Raw genomic sequence first — 22164 nt, forward strand, 5'->3', positions numbered from 1 at the left:
ACGGCTTTTCTTCTGGGTTCTTGAGCCGGAAACATTTCCCTGTACCGCTACCCAAGGATTGCAAGGACTTTCTTTGGAAATTCGAGGGTACGTTTCCCTAAAGGCTTCGTAAGGGAATATGTAGTGCCAGTTATCGCCGCCTTTCCACTCGCCAACTTTGTAATCTGAGAGAAGTGACAAATGATAGGTTTTCGACAAACGTTTGTGCAACGGTGAAACCATTCGTAGCCTATTGCGGCGCGATTTCAACTTTCTAGGAGTTTTAAAAAAACTCTTTACATACGAGTCAGAACCACCTGAATCATTATAAGAATTAAGGTGGCTCTGACCCGTATATGTAATTCTGTGATAAAAAGAGGATCACATTATTTGTCAGAGAAAAAATGATCACAACTTATGAACCCAGGGCCGTAGTTAGCATGAGGCAAGACGAGGCAATTGCCATTCCATTTCTTAGGTGAAAAACCTTCACATAAAGAGTCTTGGATCGCTTAGGTTTGTTTTCTCATGTTGATTTAATTTTGGCACGTGAAACGAATACTCACCAATTTTAAATGAATTATTTGGGTTGTCAAATGTCTATTTGATTCAGACTGTTTCACAAAATAAGAGAATCTATGATATGCACATAGCAAACGTGATTAAATCAAAGTTTTTTCTTAGTTATAGAAATCGGCAACGCCAGAATGCAGCCAACTCTCCATAGCAAGTTGCTATTCACTTCAAGACCTCTTAATATCAGGTTGCTCCACACACGGGTGAGTTTTTTTAACTGGCATTTTGTTTTGTATAGTTGTGAGTGTTGCGGTCATGTTAAGTTAACAAGGCCTTCGACGCTGAGTAGGCCTCACATGTTTGAGTCGATGCACTTTACTAGGAGGGAGCAAAACTATAATTGTGTTATTTTTAGGTAGGAAACTACGTACTCCAACATATTTGGAGGGAGTTTTATGAACTTGAAAGTGCAACGAGATGTATCTTAGTATGATAACTACATTTTGTGACTTGTGAAGATAAACTTTGGTTAAGTTAATAGGTAACGCGAGTGAATTAAAATACTACTGGCCCTACTCAAATTCAACTTATTTACGAATATTCTACGTTAGAATTTGAAACTCGTTCCCAGACAGGTATCAGCAAGAGAGTATCGTTTCAAGAGCTCTTATGGTGTGCAGTCTCCTAAAAAACGAACCCTTTCTTTTAGCGAAAGGAAGGAAAATTTGGTTCTCAGTCATAAAATGAGTGATTATGGCTGTAAATACAAAATACGGTAAAGGGTAACATCAAATAGGAAAAATTAGTTTGAACTGATTTGATGCACGTTTTGAAACGTAGAAAACCGGAACACATTCCAATCTAGAGATCATTTATGCAACCCGAGGCCAATTAGTCTCAATTTAAACACACAAAAATCAAGAGCAGCAGAAAAACAGGAAGTCATTCCAGGGATTGTTCTAAAAAAAGTCTTTCACCAGTGAAACAAAGAGAAGAGATAAGCGCTGACCACGAAAAGGAATTAAACACTTCATCACTGGAACAAAAGATGCGATGACACAGCTAAGAAAATTATTCACTTAACTTTAGGGTCATAAGGAATTTGCAGAGTTCTTGAATGTTACGAAGATATGATTGCAATTTCACGAAAGTAGAAAATTATAAGCTAACATACGAATTCCAAAAGTTCTCTCGGTATAAACTACCAAGAGATTTGTTCCATTCATCCTGAGCTGAAGGACTTAGTCGTTGCTCGATGTGTATGTGACGTAATGTGTTTTTTGCCTGTAGCAAAACTCAATAAACTTTTTCTTGTGTCGCAATGTCTCATACAGATCACTTAAATCAAAAGAACCAGTTGTCATCAAAATTGGAACGTAAAAGTTCCCCATTGAAAACTTTTAGATGACTTGTCAGATATTGTCTTGCGGATGTCTGAGTTGAAAATTTTGAGCTCCCTTTGCAGAGATTTCGCAAATTTCCTGGATGTAGAGCCGAAACGATATCTCTCGCATCAACTCATTTCACTAAGAAAAACATTTGAGAGACGAAGGGAGTGAAATACAGCGAAATTCTTGGTTAGTCACTTAGATGCGTTTCAAGCAGCAATTGTTTTCTAATTGGTTGTTTTTCGGTCCAAACAAAGGATTTTACACCGTTGGGCTCAATGACTTGTTAAGCAAAAGTATAGATACCGAGTCAAGGGTCAAACGTGTTCCATCCTGTTTTATATTTGCTCCGCGTTGATCACAAACCTCTTGGTGTCATTGAGTGTCTGGTTAGATTTATATGAATAAAAACTATCCTTTGATTAAAAAAGACCTTCAGACAATGTCGCTTAAACCTGTTTTAGTTTGTTTTCTCACATTAATTTAAGTTTTTGCAACTCAAAACAAATAATCGACAATTTTAAACGCAATTATTTGGGTTGTCAAAGGTTAGTTTGTTCCACATAGCCTGCAGAGCAGGCGTAATTTTGGCTAGCAAGTGCGAAGTAATTTCATAACGAGTATTATGGCCGCCATCTTTGATTTTAATGGCAGCGGAAGGCTGGGGAGAGTGAAAATTTATACTAAGGGGGCGTTCGACGGTCAAAAATAAGGAGAGGGGTGGGGGTAGGGGTGTGGAGATTACTTCTACAAGTAGGAGCCCCTATGCAAAGTCTCTTACTCCGTTAAAAAAAGAACCGTCGGTCACAAAAAAATTTTACTGTACCATGAAAGGGGTGATTATGGCCGTAAATTTCAAAGACCATAAAAAGGTATAATTACTGAAGAGGGAAAATGTTCGGAACCTGATGTGGTGCACGTTTTGAAAGCTAACTCACCGAAACGCGCTTCGATCTACAGAAAATTTTTTTTGTCTCAAGTTAACCCTTTCACTCCCAAGATCGCATTAGTAATTCTCCTTACTGTCTGCCAAATGATTCTCATGATGTTCAATCAGTAGTCCAATAATTGATGTTTTTCTTTATTCTCATCACTTGTATGCATGATATTGTATAGTTATAGTGAGGAGAAATTCTGTCTTGGTCACTCACGGGAGTTAAAGGGTTAAACTAAGAAGAATTAAGAGCTCTAAGAAAACAGGAACTCATCGCAGGGATAGCTCTAAGTAAGGTATTTTTTGAGTGAAAGAAAGAATAGAGTACAGAGGAACTAAACACTTCAACACAGAAACAAAATCCACCATGACGCTTGTGATACAATTATGTACGAGTCACGACAAATGTGCATTTTTTGTCAGGTATGTTTCATGATAATTATAATAATTATAATTATATCATAATTATAATCATAGTGATAATTATAATTTCACTGAAGTAGAAGATTAAAGCAGAACTTAAAAATTGCACAAAGTCTGAAAAAAATACTAACAGATATGCATGTTATCTTCATTCAATACAATACTCATTGGAAATACGTTGTCGTTACTCGCTAATCAATTTAAGTCTAAGGGACTGCCTTCATAAGTTCAAATACGAGATTTTTTTTTGTACTTGTAGCAAAACTTAATAACGATGCCATAAAATGTTACACTGTGCCCCAACGAGAGGTAAATTGAAGAAATAACTAACAGTGAAATTTGCACGTAGAACTCTCACAACCGAAAAATTGCATCTGTGGTAGTTAAAATCGGGTATAACTTGGCGTCCCTAATCGATTAGCTTCTACCATCTTTTTATCTTAACTTGTTAGCCAAGTAAACCATTTTTATCTTTTTCAACTTTTCCATTAAGAAACAAAGAAATATTTTCTGCTCAGATGCAGACTTTTCGGTTATAAATTATGGACTATATTTCCAGAGGTTCCGCAAATTATTTGGGGGAAGAGACCATTTTTCTATTTACATTTTAACTGATGTGGATCTTTTTTACCTTTCGGTCGAAATTTTGTATTGTTTTCTCTGACGGAAAAATATGAAATTTTTCAGCGTAAAAGTGATAAAATATGTAAAACAAAATAGGTTAATCTATCTGTTAAGACATTTACTTTTCCTCTGCCTGAACATCGCCTCTTTGTGAAGCTTGTTAGACTTCATTTTCTGCGGAATCGGTCGAGAAATGCTTCTTTTTTTTCTTCTGGGTTCTTGAGTCGAGAACATTTTTCTGTACCGCTACCCAAGGATCGCGAGGACATCCTGTGGAAATACGAGGGTACTTTTTCCTAAAGGCATCGTAAGGCAATTTGTAGTGCCATTCATCGCTGCTTTCGCCAACTTTGTAACCTGAGAGAAGTGACAAATGACAAGTTGTCAACAAACGTTTGTGCAACGGTGAAACCATTTGTAGCCTATTGCGGCGCGATTTCAACTTTCTAGGAGTTTTAAAAAAACTCTTTATATACGAGTCAGAACCACCTGAATCATTATAAGAATTAAGGTGGCTCTGACCCGTATGTGTAATTTTGTGATAAAAAGAGGATCACATTATTTGTCAAAGAAAAAATGATCACAACTTATGAACCCAGGGCCGTAGTTAGCATGAGGCAAGACGAGGCAATTGCCATTCCATTTCTTAGGTGAAAAACCTTCACATAAAGAGTCTTGGATCGCTTAGGTTTGTTTTTTCATGTTGATTTAATTTTGGCACGTGAAACGAATACTCACCAATTTCAAATGAATTATTTGGGTTGTCAAACGTCTATTAAACTCTTTACATACGGGTCAGAACCACCTGAATCATTATAAGAATTAAGGTGGCTCTGACCGGTATGTGTAATTTGGTGATAGAAAGAGGATCACATTATTTGTCAAAGAAAAAAATGATCACAGCTCAAGAACTTATTTTAAGCATTTTTTAATACTATTTCTCAGGTAACAAACGAAAAAAAGATAGGTTTTACCATTCATTACACATTTCTTTGTCGGAAATTCTGAAAGCATTTTGAGGCACCTTTGGGCCAGGATGTACTTAGAGATAATTTGGTTCGTCTGACATGAGCAGTTTTTGCAAATGTTTTTGCCTCTGTGACAGGATTTTGTTTAAGAACAAGGCGTGTCCAGAGAACTTTAAAATGAATGAAGTAAAAAGGGTAAATGCTTCTTTCAGCTTCAGAGAAATCAAACTGAAAACGGTATACCAAGAGATTTTAATTTTCCCTGCTTGTCACTCGAAATAGCTTTGACGACAAGTTAGCCGGTTATGTCCCTCATAAAAAACACACCAAAAAGCAATTTAAAGCACTTCGTTTAAGAGTTAACTATTTCCTTACCTTTAAACATTTCCTCCACTTTTTTCTTTCCTATATTTTCTGGAATTCCATCTTTATAAAGAGTAACTTTTTCATGATCTTTTTTACCGTGTTTAGTCACTCTCGGAACTTCGTCGAGGTCAGGGTCTTTTCCAAGACCTTCCATCCGTTCTTCAAACGCCTTCTCCCCGTTCATACGTTTTTTAAACGTCATCTGCGCGCTCAGGGCCTCTCTTCTTTCATACGAATAGAGATCTGCAGAAGAAAAGGAAGTATATCAGTTTTCTTGGAAATAGAGCTTGTCAATTTTTTACACAGAAGCAACTTACTTTCCATGAGGAGATTGTCTTTAAGGTAACAACGCTTCCAGATTATCATTACAGTTCCGATAGCAACAAGCGTGATCAGTATGACCCATGCCCATAAATGTGATTGGCTCTTACTCTCGTCCACCATCCGCTTCCGGTCCAAAACGACGTTTTCGTGTTGCTTCATCTCTTTCTGTGGAGAGGGGCCAATCGTGGCACACAGATAATAATCTTCTTCGAGAAAGGCGACAATCAACCACACTGCCGGTCCGACACAGGCTTTTAGGATACTTGGTAAAACCCCAGCGGTAAAGTCGCCACGTCTTCTGTAGCGTTTCACGTGCCTCCGGGAAGACAGCTTCCATACCTCGCCGATGACCAAGAGGTTTATGCAGAACAGGATTAGAACAGGGCCGAATAGGAACGCGAATCCATACCGTCGATAGCCATTGTCAGGACAGTGGAATACTCCGGCGTTCAAAAGTCTTTCCAGACCGTAGGTTGAAGCAGCGACAACAACGTTTCTGAGAGTTATAGTATTGTTTTGAATCACTGGGTTGAAAGTCCTTTTAAAACTTTCGAGCTTGAAGTATTTCTTCAATAAATTTAGGCCACTCTGTGTATCATTTTCTCTCTTCAGTTCATTTTCTCCTTCGCTTTCCCCAGCTTCCAAATCTTTTGAAGTTTCAATTGTACCTTTTACCTGAGCGTTTACAGCAGCCATAAATTCATTTATCACAGCTAATTTAGTGAGTTCCCTTGCAAAATGCTGAGCCGAAAACGTTCGAACTCTTTAACTTCGATCGATAGAATGATCTGCCGTATTTTATTTACCTAATATCCGCCTCGATCCTTTTATTTACCTTGTATCCGCCTCGATCCTCATGCGTTTTGTCACATGATTTTTCTTTCAGTTTCTATGAAGCTTTATTTCGGGAAAAAAAGATAATGTACCCTTTTTTAGTTTGACTTTAATGTGTACACCATATCCAGCGATTTGAAATTTCAGTTTCACTCATCAATCTTGTCAGATCACCAGACTGTTCAACAACCCACCACAATATCAAAAGTAAACACATTCCACTTTTTTGTTACGTCGTAACAATGATTGCGGGGATTCATAATTCTTCGTAGAGCAAGGAGGTTTCTTCGATTTGTGTGTGCACTTTTTACTTTTTACTGATATAAATTAGTGATCCGATTCCCCTTCAAAACCGCTGTAGGATTTGACGGTGATCTTGGCATTTCAGGGGTTATTAGTCAGTTCTAACGTAAGAGTTCCGGACGTCTTAGTTGTTCTGTTGTGTTGATTTGCGTAAGCATTCGAGCTCCCGCAACTTCCGGCTTGAATTGAGAGCAGCGAAAGTAAAGGCATAGAAAGTGGACGCCTTCTTGATTATTTTTAGACTTTTAAAGTGATCAAATGGATCATGATTTATAAAGACGTCTTTTTTTTTTCAGGTAACGAAGAACCTGGATATTTATCTGCCTATTACTGAAAAATAAATAGCAATATGTGCTTTCTGATTACTTTAAAATATACGTTCGAGAATTTTTTCTTTAGGACATTTTGCTTTATTGGTTTAAATATATTGATCAGTTAAAGTTGTTTCAAGTTTTTTTTTCCTTTTCAGTCAGATTTTGATTGCACTTGGATTCTCACGTTCTCTTGTAATTTTTAAAAACTTGGAAAACGAAATTTTAGAGCACATCCTAAGGGATCATAACAAATCATTTTGACGTTTAGTTTTTAAAAGCGTGACGAAAAATTTCAAATTAAACAGATTTCAGGCTGAGTTTCGAAACGTGACAATCTAAATGCGGAAAAAAATTACATCTGCATACGTTGTTATTGATAAAATAATATTTTTAATGTTTATATTTTCGTATTTACTGCCAGCGTCAAATTTTTTTTAACGCAGCATCAGATTTTTTTTTTAAGTTTTTTAAAATTTTTACAAATAAGATTTTTAAATGTCTCGTCAAAATTATTTCCAAACTTTTTTTTTCGGAATATTCAGTGCGTTATCACATTTTTCTTTTAGAACACGGCATAATACCGGGAATATTTTAAAGATGGAAAATGGCAATATAACCTTAGTTTGCGGGTAATTTGCGTCCGTAAACTAGCCAGAAATGACTCCCAGCCAAATCGACCACGGGTTACCAGACAGCTTTATGTAGTACAGGAAATCTGTAAGAGACTGTTTTGTACAGGTTATTGTAGAGGTGTAAACCTTGTATTGACGAGCCAGATCATTCACGGATTAAGATGACATAAATTTAAAATACTGATATCCTTGTTTGGTAATGGTAAAATGTGTTAGGGTAATTCCCTTGAAATTGTTCTATCAACAACTTCTTTTGAAACTTGGTATAATTAACATTCGTGATATAAACATTAAAAAAATGCATTAAAAAAATGGGGTCACCGTGCTTGTTTACGCGTCAGCAGGTTCTTAAGATGGGGTATTTTTACTGGTTGCGCGTTAAAAATTCGAATCACCTTCATACAGAATTTAGCCTTGGTAACTTGAAGGACACAAAATTTTATTTTGAAATTAAAGCTTCTTTTATTGAGATAAAAAGTATTGCTTCATGTTACCTGTTTCTGATTGCCTGGTTGTGGGGATTTTGCACTTTCTCGGACAGTTCCGTGGTTAGCTTGAAGTCCTCGCCTTTGTCAAAATACTCCAAGTACGAAACTATTTTCAAAAAAAATCATGTTCTACTATCAACATTTTTTCCCTATTCAAATATGTTCTTTATTAGAATGTTCTTAGCAAATACCTGAAAAAAAGTCGGGTGTCACTGTGCTTGTTCCCTCACAAACTGCCGTGAAAGGTGGACATGGTTTTGAGAACGCAGTCAGGATGGAGAATTTGCGCGGTGAGGACTGGGACGAGACACAAAATGGCGCCCATCGTGTTCGAGGTATGCACTTGATATCAAGCTTGCTTTCAGTTGTTTTTATGTGTTTGATCTCGCTAACACTGAAATTCATACTTGGGAAGAGTAAAAAAATAATAAAGAATGAGGTAAGTCAAGACTTGATGAGATTTTGAAGTTATGAACCTTTAGTTGAAACAATTTTGTTGCGCTGGCGTTTTGTTAATTCCAGTGAGCTAAGGTTCGATTTTGTTTGCTTTGGGGCAATAAAGGCTCGACAAAGAAACTTGAAGAAAAGACTGTTGATTCCTATTCTTTTTATGTCTTCTTGTTTGGTTTCTACGCACAGCAAAATGTGAATTCTTCTCCCATCACTCTAACAGGAGTGAATATATACAGTATAATGTAGTATACCCTGAAAAATACAAATTGTACTTTTAAAATTTGCTTTTTATACTTCAGAACCACACTTCAATGTCTCATTGGTCCTCATTGTGACTACTACATTTCCCATGCAAAAATGATTTTCAAACTTTTTACATTTTGTTCGACTTTCATGCTTCAACATGTCACTAAATTAAGTTAATCCTCTTGGTCGTTGGTTCCACAGAATCGAATTGAATTTAATATTAATATAGACCCTTTCAGAATTACTGTTTGCACTTTTGTTTACAACCAAACCAACAGAGTAAATATTAGTTTTACAAAACATTAATTGCACAAATCGCAATCTTAATTTGCTTTATTTATAAAGTACTGACATATTTGTGCCAGCACCTGCTTGTTTGAGGAGACTCTGGGTTTGTTGTCAAACCTCTCCATCAGAACTTGATTCACCCCTTCTTCCTTGCCTCTTTGGTACACCACTTGTAGGTGATGGAGACCCAAACCTGAGCTTGCACACTTAATGGCCATAGAAGCTGAAATGTACTTCTCTCTAACTAATGGCTGCAGTGTATTAACCAGAAGTTTCTTTTCTTTTAGGAGCTTCTGATAGGATGCCTTCATGAAACTTTGAAGCTGTGCTTTTGTAGCAGTTTGACATTTAGAAACTCGTTCACCAGCTGGTAGTGTTTGCACATCTGCAAGAGCATTGTGAGCTTCATAGGATTTACGCAGAAGATCTTGTGCAAGGTTTTCCTGGCTATGGGATTTCCTTTCAGGAAGCAATTCCCTGAATACTGGAAGAGAGTCTGCAAAGCCAGAAACGGTTTTAGCTAAGTCATCCATGACTCCATTTTTCTCTGCTGCTTGCACCAAGAACCCTGCATCAAAGGATTTGCAATTGTGTGCGACTAAAATGCAAGGCATTCTTGATTTGAACCACTCAATGAAGTTCTTCAGGGCCACATCAATTGCAATGGCATCAGAGATTGGCTTCTCATCATGAAACAGCATTCCTCTTTGGAAGGTGAGTTTGTTCACAGCAGATGCTTCTGGTGATGTTACATGACAAGGCTTGACATAAATATAGAAATCATCTTTACCATCTGTTGCTGCAATTTGTAGGATTTCAGCATCATTACCTGATGTTAACAAAGATGAACAAATATTAAGATATTGTAATCCAATTATTACTTTACAAAGATATCACAAGGAAAAATGTAATAAAAAAGCTTAGTGCATCTATGCAGGTTATATCTAAAATAAAAATAGGAGTGATTACTGAATACCTGTCCTGCTTATTTGCATCTCACCCATTTTCTTTAAGAACAAGGCATAATAAAACAAAGGAATCTATGTGATGCAAATTAGCAGGATGAGTCTTCAGCAATCTAGCAAAATAGAAAATCAGTTCCTTGATTGAATATAATTATTCTCTAATGTGCAATTCAGAAATACCCTGCTAAGACAAACATGGCTATATTCACTTTGTTACTTTTTTGCTGAACTCCACCCTGCAAAGCTATTACCCCTTCCAGATGTTTCCAAATCAAATATGATTTGATGGTAGTCTTTGGTTAATGATATTTTCTCAATCTTTGAGGCTGCAAGTGGTGCTGGAATTTCCTGAGCGGCATCATGTCCATCAAAGCCCATTCCAGAACTATATCGTTGTCCTTTTTTGTTCTCAAGCTGTTTTGTCTTTTTCAACCGCTTCTCTTTCTTATCAGTTCTTTTCTTCTTGTATTCTCTTGTTTTCTGTTTCTCTTTCAAAGTTCTTTTGGCCAACAGCACATGCAACATGGAAGTCATTGCTTTCACTAGATCTGTAGTGTCTGATCTTTGGAGCTTTGCTTCCTATAGTGTTGTTGAGTGCTTCATTTGCCTGGCTCGACCCAAGGGGAGCTAGCTTCTTGGCATTTGAAGCATAAACCTAAATTGAAGAAGCAAATGGTTTTTATTTACTAAAATTTGGTATCTCATAAAGCTTGTGAAACTAAGAAAGAGGTTGATAGTCCCCCTAACACTTATAGCTTTATCCCTTGCAGTTATTATTTAGAATACAATCATAAGCACTAACACTATTTTCTTAGAGTTGTGTTCCTCTACTATATGTAAAATGGTGGGAATTTGGAATTTGTGAGGAGCAAGCTGTGCCACCATACATGTACACTGTACTTACTTCTATGATCTTTTCCAGGGACTGCCTCAAGCTTTTGCCTGTCAGATCCTTGCCATGGGGAAGGCCTCTGTGTTTGTTGGATGCAGGATTTTTTAAGTAGCCACACCAGTTGCCACAGGAAGAATGGTCACCATAAGCATGGGGCACGATAGACTTCAGACCACTTCACACACCTTCTTCATCATCCTTATTCTGCTTTAGTGCGTAACCAAAGCATTGCTGGAAATACCATATCACCATATCTGTCAGGCTTCTGTTTTGGGTCTTTATGCTGTATAGTGAGCTACCAAAGGATCTTTTAGCATGGACTACGTCTGACCATGTTTCAACCTTGTGCTCAACATTTTTCCTCACTTTTCTTATTGTGGATGAATTATCATCCCCAACAAGAACAAATACAACTGCATTTTTTTCTCCACAACTGTTAAGCAGGGTAAAACCACAAAAATAACATTTTGTGCTATAAAAAGTGAGGGTGTTCAAACTACACATAGGCATTATCTTAAAGTATTTTATTTTCTGCGTTTTTAACATACTCATATTCAAAAATATAGGTGCATTTTTATGTTTGCTTTCTTGTCAAATTTTCAATCATTATTACCAAGGGTGTAAGGTACTGTAAGACTTTCCACTGTTCATGGTTCAAGTATCAATACTGTAACACTGATATCATAACAACAGATTCCACAAGTCTCTCTTTGGAGCAATAAAACTGTGAATTTAACATGTTAACAACTATTACTATAATTATTATTTAATTTTTATTTTTATTATTACATACCTGGTTGGTAATTTCCTTTTGACTAGATCAACACAAACATCAGCTTCCATAGCTTTTGATGAGCCTTCCCAGTTGAGCCTGCAGTCATGTATGCGAGGCTTTTTTGACTGTCTGCTGGCAGTTTCACATGTTGCTCACCTTTACAATAGACATTATGGGTAAACATCCTGGGTAACACTTTCAAGAGGAGACAAATATGGGTGCTGTAATATGTTGAATGATTCTGTACCTTTTGTGGTCAAATTGAAAAAAAAAACATTGCTCTTGTTGTTTACAACAAGGTACGAGAAGACAAAATATATACATTACCTTTTTGACCTTGAACCATAGCAAATCACCTTGCCAGTTTTCAGGCCAACCATGGAGCCAACACCTAATGGTGAAATAAGGATATATTTTATTTATTTATGATTTATTTATTTATTTATTTATTTTAGTAACTTTGACTATTGGCTGACACCAAAACTGTCAGTAAGCTAAAGAACAATCCACAGAAAAATTAGCAGCTTTCTATAAAGATGCATATCCAAATGCACCCTTTTCAATTCTTTCAGATTTAGAACTTGCAGTGTACCTGTCAGGCTATTGTGGGCTTTTCCCCTTTTTTGCCATCCCATGTCAAATGACGCTCCTATCGCCACATTTTCCTTTTCACTATCCTCTTTCCACAAGTTTCTTTCGCTTTCTAAACTTTCCAGACATGATTCCTTTGCCAACTTTTCAATTTGGGGCCTTACTTCCCTCTCGCGAGCCTTCAGCGTGGACTCTCCAAGTGATGGTACATTGATAGATGACAACAACTCGTTTACGTGGGTAGGACCTATGCCTACGTGTAGCATCCCTATAAATAATTCGATTCAACTTATTAAAAAATTGGCTAGACGTTAAATGGATGCTTTAATTGCGGAAAAAAATATTTTTGGCAATATTAAATGTAAACAAACCTGCAGCGAACTTCGTGTTGACATCAAAGATTGGTCTCCCTCGCTGTGTTCCGATGCTACGGTGGGTCATATTTGTTCGACAGATATTTGTCTCTCCACACTCGGAATTTGAACAGCATATGTAGAGTAGTGATCCTAGCCCAGTCACTGTTTCTTTTATGCAGTCGGAGAGCCGTAGAGCTGCCCCACAGGCTTCACAGCCCCCGTCCAAAGCCTCAGCGAGGACATTTAATTCTACAACTCGACGGCCGCGAAGTGGAAATCCACTGCAGACTTCCGGATCACGCACATTTTTTTCATTTTCTTGTCTTTTGAAAGCAGACCAGGAAGCTTTCAGCCGATTTGCGGCATTCTTATTTCGCTCTGCAAAAGCGGCCATTGTCTGTTCTTTCCACGCTAGCGGGAAGAACAGCCACCATCTTGGATGTCGCAATTAATGTTATGCGCAGGAAAGGTCGCGCAGTGCTAAACAAGGGAATCACCTTAACCATAATGTAGGTCTGAAAGTGCAACGAGGTAAATTCAGAGTGAGAATCCCCGACTTAGACCGGTCGAATTTCAAAAGATGGCTGACTTACTGCTATTAGGGAACATTTTCTTCGTCTTGTTTTGTGCCACAATCTGTTGACTAACTTTCCGACATATTTTGGCGTTTAAACTTTCAAATGTTGAAACTGAGTTTGCCATCAGTTGTGACCCCCACAACTGATGACAGTTGAGACTCGTAGCTAAATTAGTATCCCTCTAATCTAGTAGGTCTACCCTAATTCAATTCCTTACACTTCTGGCCCTGTGCTCTCGTAGACGCATCTATACAACCTGCGAAGGAAATTGTACTTCCACGAACAGTAAAACACTCTGATTGTTTCCTTCACTACTTGTCTCACTTCAACTATCTTTCAGCAGTTAAGAAACGGGTCTAGGGTCAGTTAAGGGAAACAAAAGACCCAGGTAACCTCGAAGGTACGACGATGAAGAATTACTCACAAAAACTGTCTCTGGACCATATGGTATATAACAGATAACTAATTTCAATTGCAACCGCATTCCACTGAACTCTACTTATGTTTATTAGATTCTGCTGGTTTGATCGCTGCTGAACAAGATCTTGCACACGATTACGATGATGACTGAGGTCGACGGAAATCTCTATGTAGACTATGTAATGAAGTTGTCGAGTACAGAGGTACAATAATATAGTCAGAGGCAAAGGTAATACGTTGATATACTTGATAAAACCGCACATTCGTGGACGATTCAACCTAAAATACTACCACAATTTGATATGTTCGCTTAAAGTTTACAACTTGTTTGTGTATCTTTGCCCAAACAAAAGGATACAAAGTCTGTCCTCACTCCTAGCAGTCAGCCTCAACACAGACAAAACTGAAGACCAGTGATGTAGCTGTAATCAAATTGCATCATTTGCGTATCGATAAAGATTTGGGTCTTTAAAGAAGGGAAAACCAATAAGTAGCAGTTAGGGGGCTGGATAAAGACACCAACGAGGAAATAAGTTGTAACCAAATAACGAAGTAGGAGTTTATAAGAGAATGAAGGAAAGATTCCTTGTGAAGGATATCAAGGATAAGAGGATTCCCCCGAATTGCAGAGACAGAAAACGATATCGGCTTCATCGATGTAAATAGAATACAGGAGAACATTGATTTATTTTCTCTTTTAGACTACTTGAGTGTGGTGGCATATCAGTCTCTCCTTCAGATGTTTCTTCTGAATTCCACCTCTTGTGAAGTTTAACCCGCCACCTCCCAACAATTTGGTTATTCTTCGTTTAAAGGAGAAATGCTTTATCTGCGACACTCACCTTGCATCGTTTCAACAGTGTACATGTGTGGCCTGTTAACCTCCCCATGGGTGTAAAGTATATTGATACAAACCACTTTCTGGGTTGTCCATAACTTTATGAAAAAGTCAAAGTTTTAAGCAGATCATATTTTTTCTTAAAGGAAGCGAATCTGGCTTACTGTAGGCCAAACAAAGGGTCTAAAGAAATAAGTTAATATAAATCATCAGTGTAATGATGCATATGACAAAAATAAAGCCTCTATAGATAAAAGAGACACTTGAATAGACACCATTTCGTTCTTACAGCAGGTGTTCATGAAAAGTATTTCTAACCTCTTCCTGCATTTCCTTAATATTTAACAGCTATTTAACGTAATTTGAGATCTGGAAAAAAAGGTAGAAATTTGCAATCACCCCTCTATACTCCGGTTTACAGCTTACATGCGCTATCAGATGTACTCCTCGTGAGTGAATGATCAACCACATCTTCATGACAAAGTGAAAAGTGATTTTTAAATTTCATCGTCTTAATTCTTAAGCCGGGCGGAAATAGCTTTCGATAAATGCATTGCTATTATGCCAAAATTTTAAGGTGTTCTCGTTAAGAGTGGAAAGAAGCGCGTCATTTTTAAACCCGCATGAATTGGGTCTTAAACTGAACAGTTAGATCAAAGCTCTTTCGAGTCTCTTGGAGCAGCACATCAACCTCGGATGAAAACGGTATTCACTGATGGTCTTCGAAAGGCAAAACTACGTTGCAAGCGATGATATGTCGATTCAAAGCTGACCTCCAATCGTGGAAAGCGTGAGCGATGTTCGATGTTGTCTATTGTGCGCATGACCAAACGAAGTTTTGGGTGACGGCTTTTCTAGGGAGTCATAGGACAGGGATCGTATTCTTCTTATGTAGCATCGCAGATACAACAATCTAGGATTAAAAATTTAAGTAGTAATTTATCTTTTTTTTGGTAAATGCGACTGACTCGGAACTGAGAGAATCCAGAATTTGGTTAAAAACATTGTGTAAGTTACATAAACAATTGCCTCCATTTGGCGCGAAAATATGCACAGGTATTTGTCCAAGGACAAATACATGAGCATGTATTCGCGCAAAATAGAAGCTATTGTGTTTATCATCCTTTAAATATTTTGCAACACACAAAATTTTTACGAACAGCTTACTCTTTGCTGCGTGAGATGTTTTCTTTTTGCAAAGTGTTCTCTTGTACGACTTTATGAACAAACAAATATTTCCCTTCTTCTAAAAACAACCACTAAACGTTGTCATCTTGAATGAAATTTTTAACGAAGACTTATCGAAGTGGACGTAAGGTTTGAAACTTGGGGATATCACTGGGGTGATATTCTCGGTTATCCCCCAATTTTAGCTGGGGACATTCGGTCACGTGATGGGTTTAGACCAATCGCGCGCGATTTGATGGATCATAAAGAAAGATTTCGGTGCCTCACAAACGCCGAAAATTACCTCTAGGGATAATCGGTGTGAATAAGTGCAAACCATTGCGTAAATAAGGGAATTTCAGGAACAAGGATATCTCCGAAACAGCAAACAATGCCGAACTCGTACTTTCCAAAAAGTGAAACAACTCAGAAAAGGGCCTCTAATTCTTTCAAGGTATCAATAAAATAACCCTCGAATGCGCCTCGGGTTTGCTTTCCGAGAAGTTTCCCCAAGCTCTTTGTGCTTAGCAGGTAATTTAGTGTTAACAACTGGGTTGAAAACGTAAATTAGCCACCGTAAAGGGTAAAAAAGCTGACGTTTCGAGCGTTAGCCCTTCGTCAGAGCGATTAGATTGAATCTAATCGCTCTGACGAAGGGCTAACGCTCGAAACGTCAGCTTTTTTACCCTTTACGGTGGCTAATTTACGTTTTCAACCCAGTTGTTAACACTAAATTACCTGCTATACTCTCCCACCGACGCAGCACCACAGTTTCTTTAGAAACTTACCCCTTTACTCTTTGTGCTTAGTCCCTAAAGGTATGCAGGTAAGATTTTCAAGGCTCAAGGGTTTTAAATTTTTAGCTGATACTACGGAACCTCTGAACATATTTTAATTTCTCGATCTTTAATAACACGTTCGTCCTGGTCCTGGGGCCGGTATAAAGTGTGTATTCCCCTCAAAAATGAAGTTAAGTACGTACCTGCCAAACGCTCGGATGCATAAAATTTTTGTAATAACCGTCTTAAACGTGCAAACATGCATGCAACTCTTCCTCCGAGACGATCTTAATTTAGCATTGGCTTTACGTTTAAAAACAAAAATATGATATCTTCTTTTCAGAAGATAAAAGTTCTGATCGTTCTTTCTTTTTCCTTATCGGAACTTAAAGTCAGACCTGTCCTTATTTAGCTATTCCAAGCCTTCAGGAAACGTACACAATTACAGTATGCAGTCCTCTCTGAGTTAGCAATTCTCATTTTTTTTTCAAATCAATTTCACAGGAAGAGAAGCGTAAAAGTGGCAGGGGGTTTAAAGCCAGTGTTTTCACATAGCTGAATTTTTTTCTTTGTTTTGCTTTGCTTTCCGCAATTGTTTGTCAATAATTCGTTTAGAAATATGCGTACTTAAGCAACACTTAAACAAACGTACCCAAGTGAGTGAAATATCCTGCTACTTATATCGAACGGAAGATACAAGTGTTTAGAGATCAGTTGAATGAAGTAAACAAGCCCAAGAATGAGCACAAAAGGATTTTGATTAACATCTTGGCCCGAGTGCCCCTGGAAGGTGTTTTGTATGATATCCATTTTGTATTCCGAGCAAGGTTCTTCCTCCGACCGGTTTCAGCTTGAGGCACAGGCTAAAAAATGCGGCCAGTACTTCAGTTAACTGCTCTGTTTATCGTGATACTAAAAACTAAGAAACGCCTGCCAACCCTCTTCTAATGCAAAGAACATACCTGAAATCGGCGGTAATTTCATAAGCTCAATATCAGTGAGATCAGGCCAGCAACTGAAGAGTCAAGATGGCTGAAAGTCAGAGTAAAATTCCCTCCTGCCGTGAATTTATCAGTGACATGTAGAGGCAAGTCTCTTTGAAGTGTTGATAATATGTCCTTTTATATAATGTATTTTTTATTGCATGCTACTGCGTCTTGATTTGAGTACGTTCTTTTCTTGGTTTGTCCCGATTTTCAAACGGTGGAATTATCAGTCCTGTTTTGCTGAATAAATTCATTAGCATTTGTAGTGCGTTTTATGAAGGGGTTTCATCAGGTGCGTTTGAATCTTAGGCGCATTGGGTTTGCCATCTGTTCAATTGGAACAGGTTGTGCAGTCTTACTGTAACGTTTCCCTCTTCCTCTGTAATAGCATTCTGTGATAACCCTGGTAAAATAATATCGACAGAAAATTTTTGAACTGCATTCTTCCCAATCTTGAATAGAACTACACTGAATAGCATAGAACTACTTAAATAAAATTGGATAGTTCTTCTCGTCTATTTTGAGCCTCTCCTTTTGTTTATGAAACCTCTTACATTCCATGGTTTTCTTTGCCTCATGCAATTGAGAAAGCTGCAATATTATGAAAGAGAAATGAAACTTTAAAGTGATATAAAGCGTGCACGAAACTGCGACTGGCTATAATCAAACGGCGAAGGACTAGGTCGATACGACAAAAAAAAAGATAATGTTTCTTGTTTCATCCTTAATGCATGTATGCATGAGGCGCGTGCTTTTCATCATCCTATTTGTAGCTCTTCACTCGGAATTTTATGTTATCTGTACGCCCCGTGATCTTTTGCTCTGTGATCTTTATGCTCATGTCCGTTTTTTCAGAAGGAATGTACTGATTTAGATTTGGCTGCTGATTGTTTTAATTAGTTTTTAGGTTCTTTTGGTTTTCATCCATTACCAAAATAAACAAAAACACCACATTCTCAGTCACTGGCTCATTTCCGTCACCTTTTGAGAACGAAACAGTAGCGTTTCTCGAATAAAGTGTTATACCGAAGAACAAAGTGACTATTGGGTAAAAAGGAGTGAAGAGAGAGCTGGGGTCACAGTACTAAACATATATTTTGGCAACTCTTTAGCTGATTTCCTTTACTGTCAAGCACACTCGAGCTTATTAGAAAGATGTTTAAGATTCCGGTGGGTAATAGAAAGACATCACGCACATTTAGGATGATGGATGAGCAAGTAACGAGATTCAATTAAATAGGCTTAGTACTTCATAAGCGTTGAAAACAACTTGACTTTGATGGATCAATCATGTCCAAGAAGCTATAAGTATCAAATCTTTACAGGCTTAAAACTCCAGACGTTGACCTTTTCGTACATTTGTCTCCTTGTGGTTAGTTTCCAAAAATAATGAGACAGATGTCCCACGGAGCCATTTTTCTGTAGCAGTTTTGTCGAACGTAACTGGCATATCATGTAACCAATGTAACAGTTTGATATTCTCAAGGAAAGGTGTTCAGTTTTTGGCTTACACTATTCGGGTCACCCCGTCCAAACCCTAGGCGAGACAGTTAGACAAAAACCACCGCGAGAAATTCTTGATGCTCACTTTAATCTCATCCAATTATAAGCACATAAATAGAACTGAAAGTTGGTAAGCCATAGGAAAAAAAAATTGCAAGTAATTTTATAATCTACTAAACCAAGAGCTTCTAGTAATACTCAACAGCTTTGAGAGGTCATGTTTCAAGAAAGTTCTGAATCCTTGAAGTCTAAATCTTTATCGTATCATCCTTTGTTTGCTTTTGTCCTCGTAAGTATCAATAACATCTAGTTGACGAGTTCATGTGTCTCTCACGTGGATAACTTTCGCCCCATAGGCTCTAGTTTCAAAGAGTTTTGGATTGAATCGAACAGAAAAAAATTAGAAAAAAAAAGGGCCACAGATAAGGAAAATCTGCTGTGATTGGCGAAAGGTTGCAATTTATCTTTAGGAAATGAGAGAACAGGTTCTTCATTCCAATCGTTACAGCCTTCATTGCTCTCGGCTGTTAACGGATATATTGGTGTGCAATAATCAGGGATTTAGAAACAGGTGGTGAGGTATCCATAATAAATTGAGAAAAACGTGTATTCAATTTTTGCTAAATGCATTAACTGAAGTTTCCTTTGTTGCATGTCTTTACAGTGCGACTTTTGTTATACAGGGGTCACTTACACAAAACTGACCAATCCGATTACATGGAACGAGCAATGAATCTTCTTCAATTCTTTGTAATCTTTGCTTGCTTTAGTCCCAAGCAATAACTGACCCAGTTGGATTTAGTTTAAAACATTGTCTATTTCCGATTAAATGATTGCTTAATGTTCTTATCGATCCCTGGTAAAAGAAGTGGCGAAGTAAGCCAACGAATTTGATGAGTCAATTTTCCTAATTTGTCAACTGCTGCAGCAATAAACACTCCCTCACTAGAATTTGTTTTCAACAGTGAATGCAGTTATTTTCAAAGACATTTGTTTCATGCAAGTACTGACCCCTAAGAGCAATTTGAAACCTGGTTGTGACCGGGGTAAGTTAAGGCTAGGACGATGTGTCAATGTTCTTGGGTTGCTTTTCAAAAAGATTAGGAAGGGAAGTTTTTTGTTTGCGCCTTTGTTCATACTATGACATATCTTTGAGACGAAATTGGAATACGTCACCGCTGAGATATCCAGAATATAGCCTTCTATAAGGGGCATTCAAAAAAATATAATCGACGAGCAGCTTATTCCCAAACTCCGGGGGAAAGTCTTGTCTCAAAGCACCGACAACCGCCTGAAAATGCCACAGAAACACGACAACCCATTTTCATGTTAATATGACGAGTTTCTTGCTTGTCAGCATCATTATAGTCTGTAAATACTGACCACATTTGTTTATTTTCTATCTGTAGTTTTGCTTAATTTTAAAACCTACATATCGAAAAAAACGGAGACTCAAGTGCGTTATCTTTGCTCTTCAAAAAAAAGGCGATGATTATGTTTGTTTCCTATCTCAAAAACAAGTTATTTCTCTGCAACATTCTCAATGGTTCAGCCTTTTTGTTATATTCTTAGCTTAATTCCGAACAGGTCCTTCACCTGTGTCTAGATGTTTTACCATTAACCCCATCTCTGAGCTCTAAATATTATACTTCGGCCTGTCCTTGGTAAGAGGACATCCAAGCAGACTTGTATGCATGCCAGTGAGACACCCATTGTGAAAGCACTGCAGGTAAACTAAGCTAATTCACGGGGTAGAGAGGCTTACACCATGCAAACAAAGAATTCAACTTATCTAGTGGTGTTTTCAAACTTTTGGAATGGCGAGGTCATTGTTTAAATATTGAGATATCATAGAACAAATAAATAAATAGATAAATAACAAGAAAAGAATTACAATGGCTCCCTAGAACTTTGGCCGCCCGTTCAGCTAGAATCGTTCAGAACGTATCCGAATTTCTGGAGCTAACGGATTTAGGCAAATGAAACCGCATAATACTTTCCGTTCGGACATCCCGTTTGATAAATATGTATCACTTTTTAGGCCAGTCAGTTAATATTTTAGATTTTCCACCTTTTAGGCAAAACATCCAAAATTTCCAAGCATGTTTGGCAAAAATATTGGCCGACGCATCTACAGCTCTTAAATGTAGAGTCAGTCAAAACATATAAAGGGTAACATGATACGAATGTCATCTGCATGTACCAACACCCTTTGGGAAGAGCTTTCATTGTCTAGGTCGTTAATTGTTCTCGAGTTCCTCAATCCCATCTCATCATTTTTCAAACCGATTACGTTTCAGCAAGGTGAAGAAGCTAGATTCCAGTTAAAAGCTTTAAAACAAGCAATAAATGTTACTAGATACACTGGACAACTATGTCCTCACCCAAAATAAAAATTGGCACACACTACTACTTTCTCTCTAGCTGACCGACGTTACATAGCAACAAAACGCTGACTGAAAAAATGTGGGCTCACTTCTCCTTAAAGGAATGCTAATTCCTCGAAGTACTTTCCAAACTTGGCGACTTGCCTTGAAAAAGAAGTGCAAACTTGCAAACACTCAGACTTAATTACTTCGCCAAAATATACAAGGAATGCAAGTATCTCACCCTGAAATTTTGAAATATTTTATCGGCTTGAATTCTCATTGCCGTAGTGCCTGCCATGACATTAGAGGCTTAAAAACCGGAAACTTGTTCACAAAATTTTCCATTCTTTTCGCTGTTCCTGAACTCGCTAATGACGTACTTGTGGTTTCTTCGATAAGTATCTCTAAAATTCTAATCCGCTTTATAGTTCAGGTTAGTTAAAACAACAAATTGGGATACCATCGTTGTGAAAAACATATACATTTCGCGGACCATAGAGTGCATAAAAAAATCCGGAGACCCGAGGAGAGAGCTCGGGTTTCCAAACAGTAATTGACTTTTTCTCTACCTCAACATACAAAGATAACTCTAAACTCCATAATACTTTTAAATTTACCTCATAGCTTGCTCGCCTCTTAGTGATATCCAAGGAACTGTAACGTGTGACTTTTGCCTGTGTAGCTTTAGGATGATTTAGAGATGCTAGCGCATATGTATACATTTATTTATACATAACTTTATTAGCTGCATAAACTTAATTTGCGTTAGGCAGGGATAATACTAATTAAAAGGTCGTGGCGTTAGAAAGTAATTTCACAAACTACAGATGGATAAACGCCAGCCATTTTTCAGTTTCGTGCTGAT

At 37.6% G+C, this 22164-nt stretch overlaps 2 protein-coding genes, 2 long non-coding RNA genes and 1 pseudogene across 5 annotated transcripts; 1 reads left to right on the forward strand and 4 right to left on the reverse strand.

Moving 5' to 3' along the window:
* Positions 1-9298, reverse strand: LOC149041440 (uncharacterized). Its single transcript, XM_089214055.1, has 4 exons — positions 9161-9298; positions 8285-8499; positions 8100-8199; positions 1-164 (listed from the first exon to the last, which is right to left on the reverse strand). Exons 2-4 carry the CDS (start codon positions 8496-8498, stop codon positions 131-133), a joined length of 348 nt encoding a protein of 115 aa, XP_089070181.1. The 5' UTR covers position 8499; positions 9161-9298; the 3' UTR covers positions 1-130.
* LOC113668140 (uncharacterized) lies at positions 3201-6790 on the reverse strand. The gene is made up of 3 exons (XM_027184016.2): positions 5516-6790; positions 5208-5441; positions 3201-4221 (listed from the first exon to the last, which is right to left on the reverse strand). Exons 1-3 carry the CDS (start codon positions 6216-6218, stop codon positions 4025-4027), a joined length of 1134 nt encoding a protein of 377 aa, XP_027039817.2. The 5' UTR covers positions 6219-6790; the 3' UTR covers positions 3201-4024.
* On the forward strand, positions 8381-11673 carry LOC113668143 (uncharacterized). The gene is made up of 3 exons (XR_003445959.2): positions 8381-8532; positions 9368-9794; positions 10968-11673. It is a non-coding gene; the product is annotated as an uncharacterized LOC113668143 (long non-coding RNA).
* Positions 8978-13282, reverse strand: LOC113668141 (uncharacterized; annotated as a pseudogene). Its single transcript, XR_016189006.1, has 7 exons — positions 12675-13282; positions 12305-12571; positions 12040-12103; positions 11731-11868; positions 10950-11370; positions 10297-10700; positions 8978-9909 (listed from the first exon to the last, which is right to left on the reverse strand). The product of XR_016189006.1 is annotated as an uncharacterized LOC113668141 (transcript).
* A 172-nt stretch (positions 13283-13454) lies between these two features.
* Positions 13455-22048, reverse strand: LOC149041441 (uncharacterized). Its single transcript, XR_016189009.1, has 5 exons — positions 21917-22048; positions 17404-17830; positions 14500-14678; positions 14016-14123; positions 13455-13593 (listed from the first exon to the last, which is right to left on the reverse strand). It is a non-coding gene; the product is annotated as an uncharacterized LOC149041441 (long non-coding RNA).
* Between the last annotated feature and the right edge of the window lie 116 nt (positions 22049-22164).

Source organism: Pocillopora damicornis, chromosome 8 (genome assembly GCF_964200805.1).
Source record: "Pocillopora damicornis chromosome 8, jaPocDami1.2, whole genome shotgun sequence".
NCBI classification, from domain to species: domain Eukaryota; kingdom Metazoa; phylum Cnidaria; class Anthozoa; order Scleractinia; family Pocilloporidae; genus Pocillopora; species Pocillopora damicornis.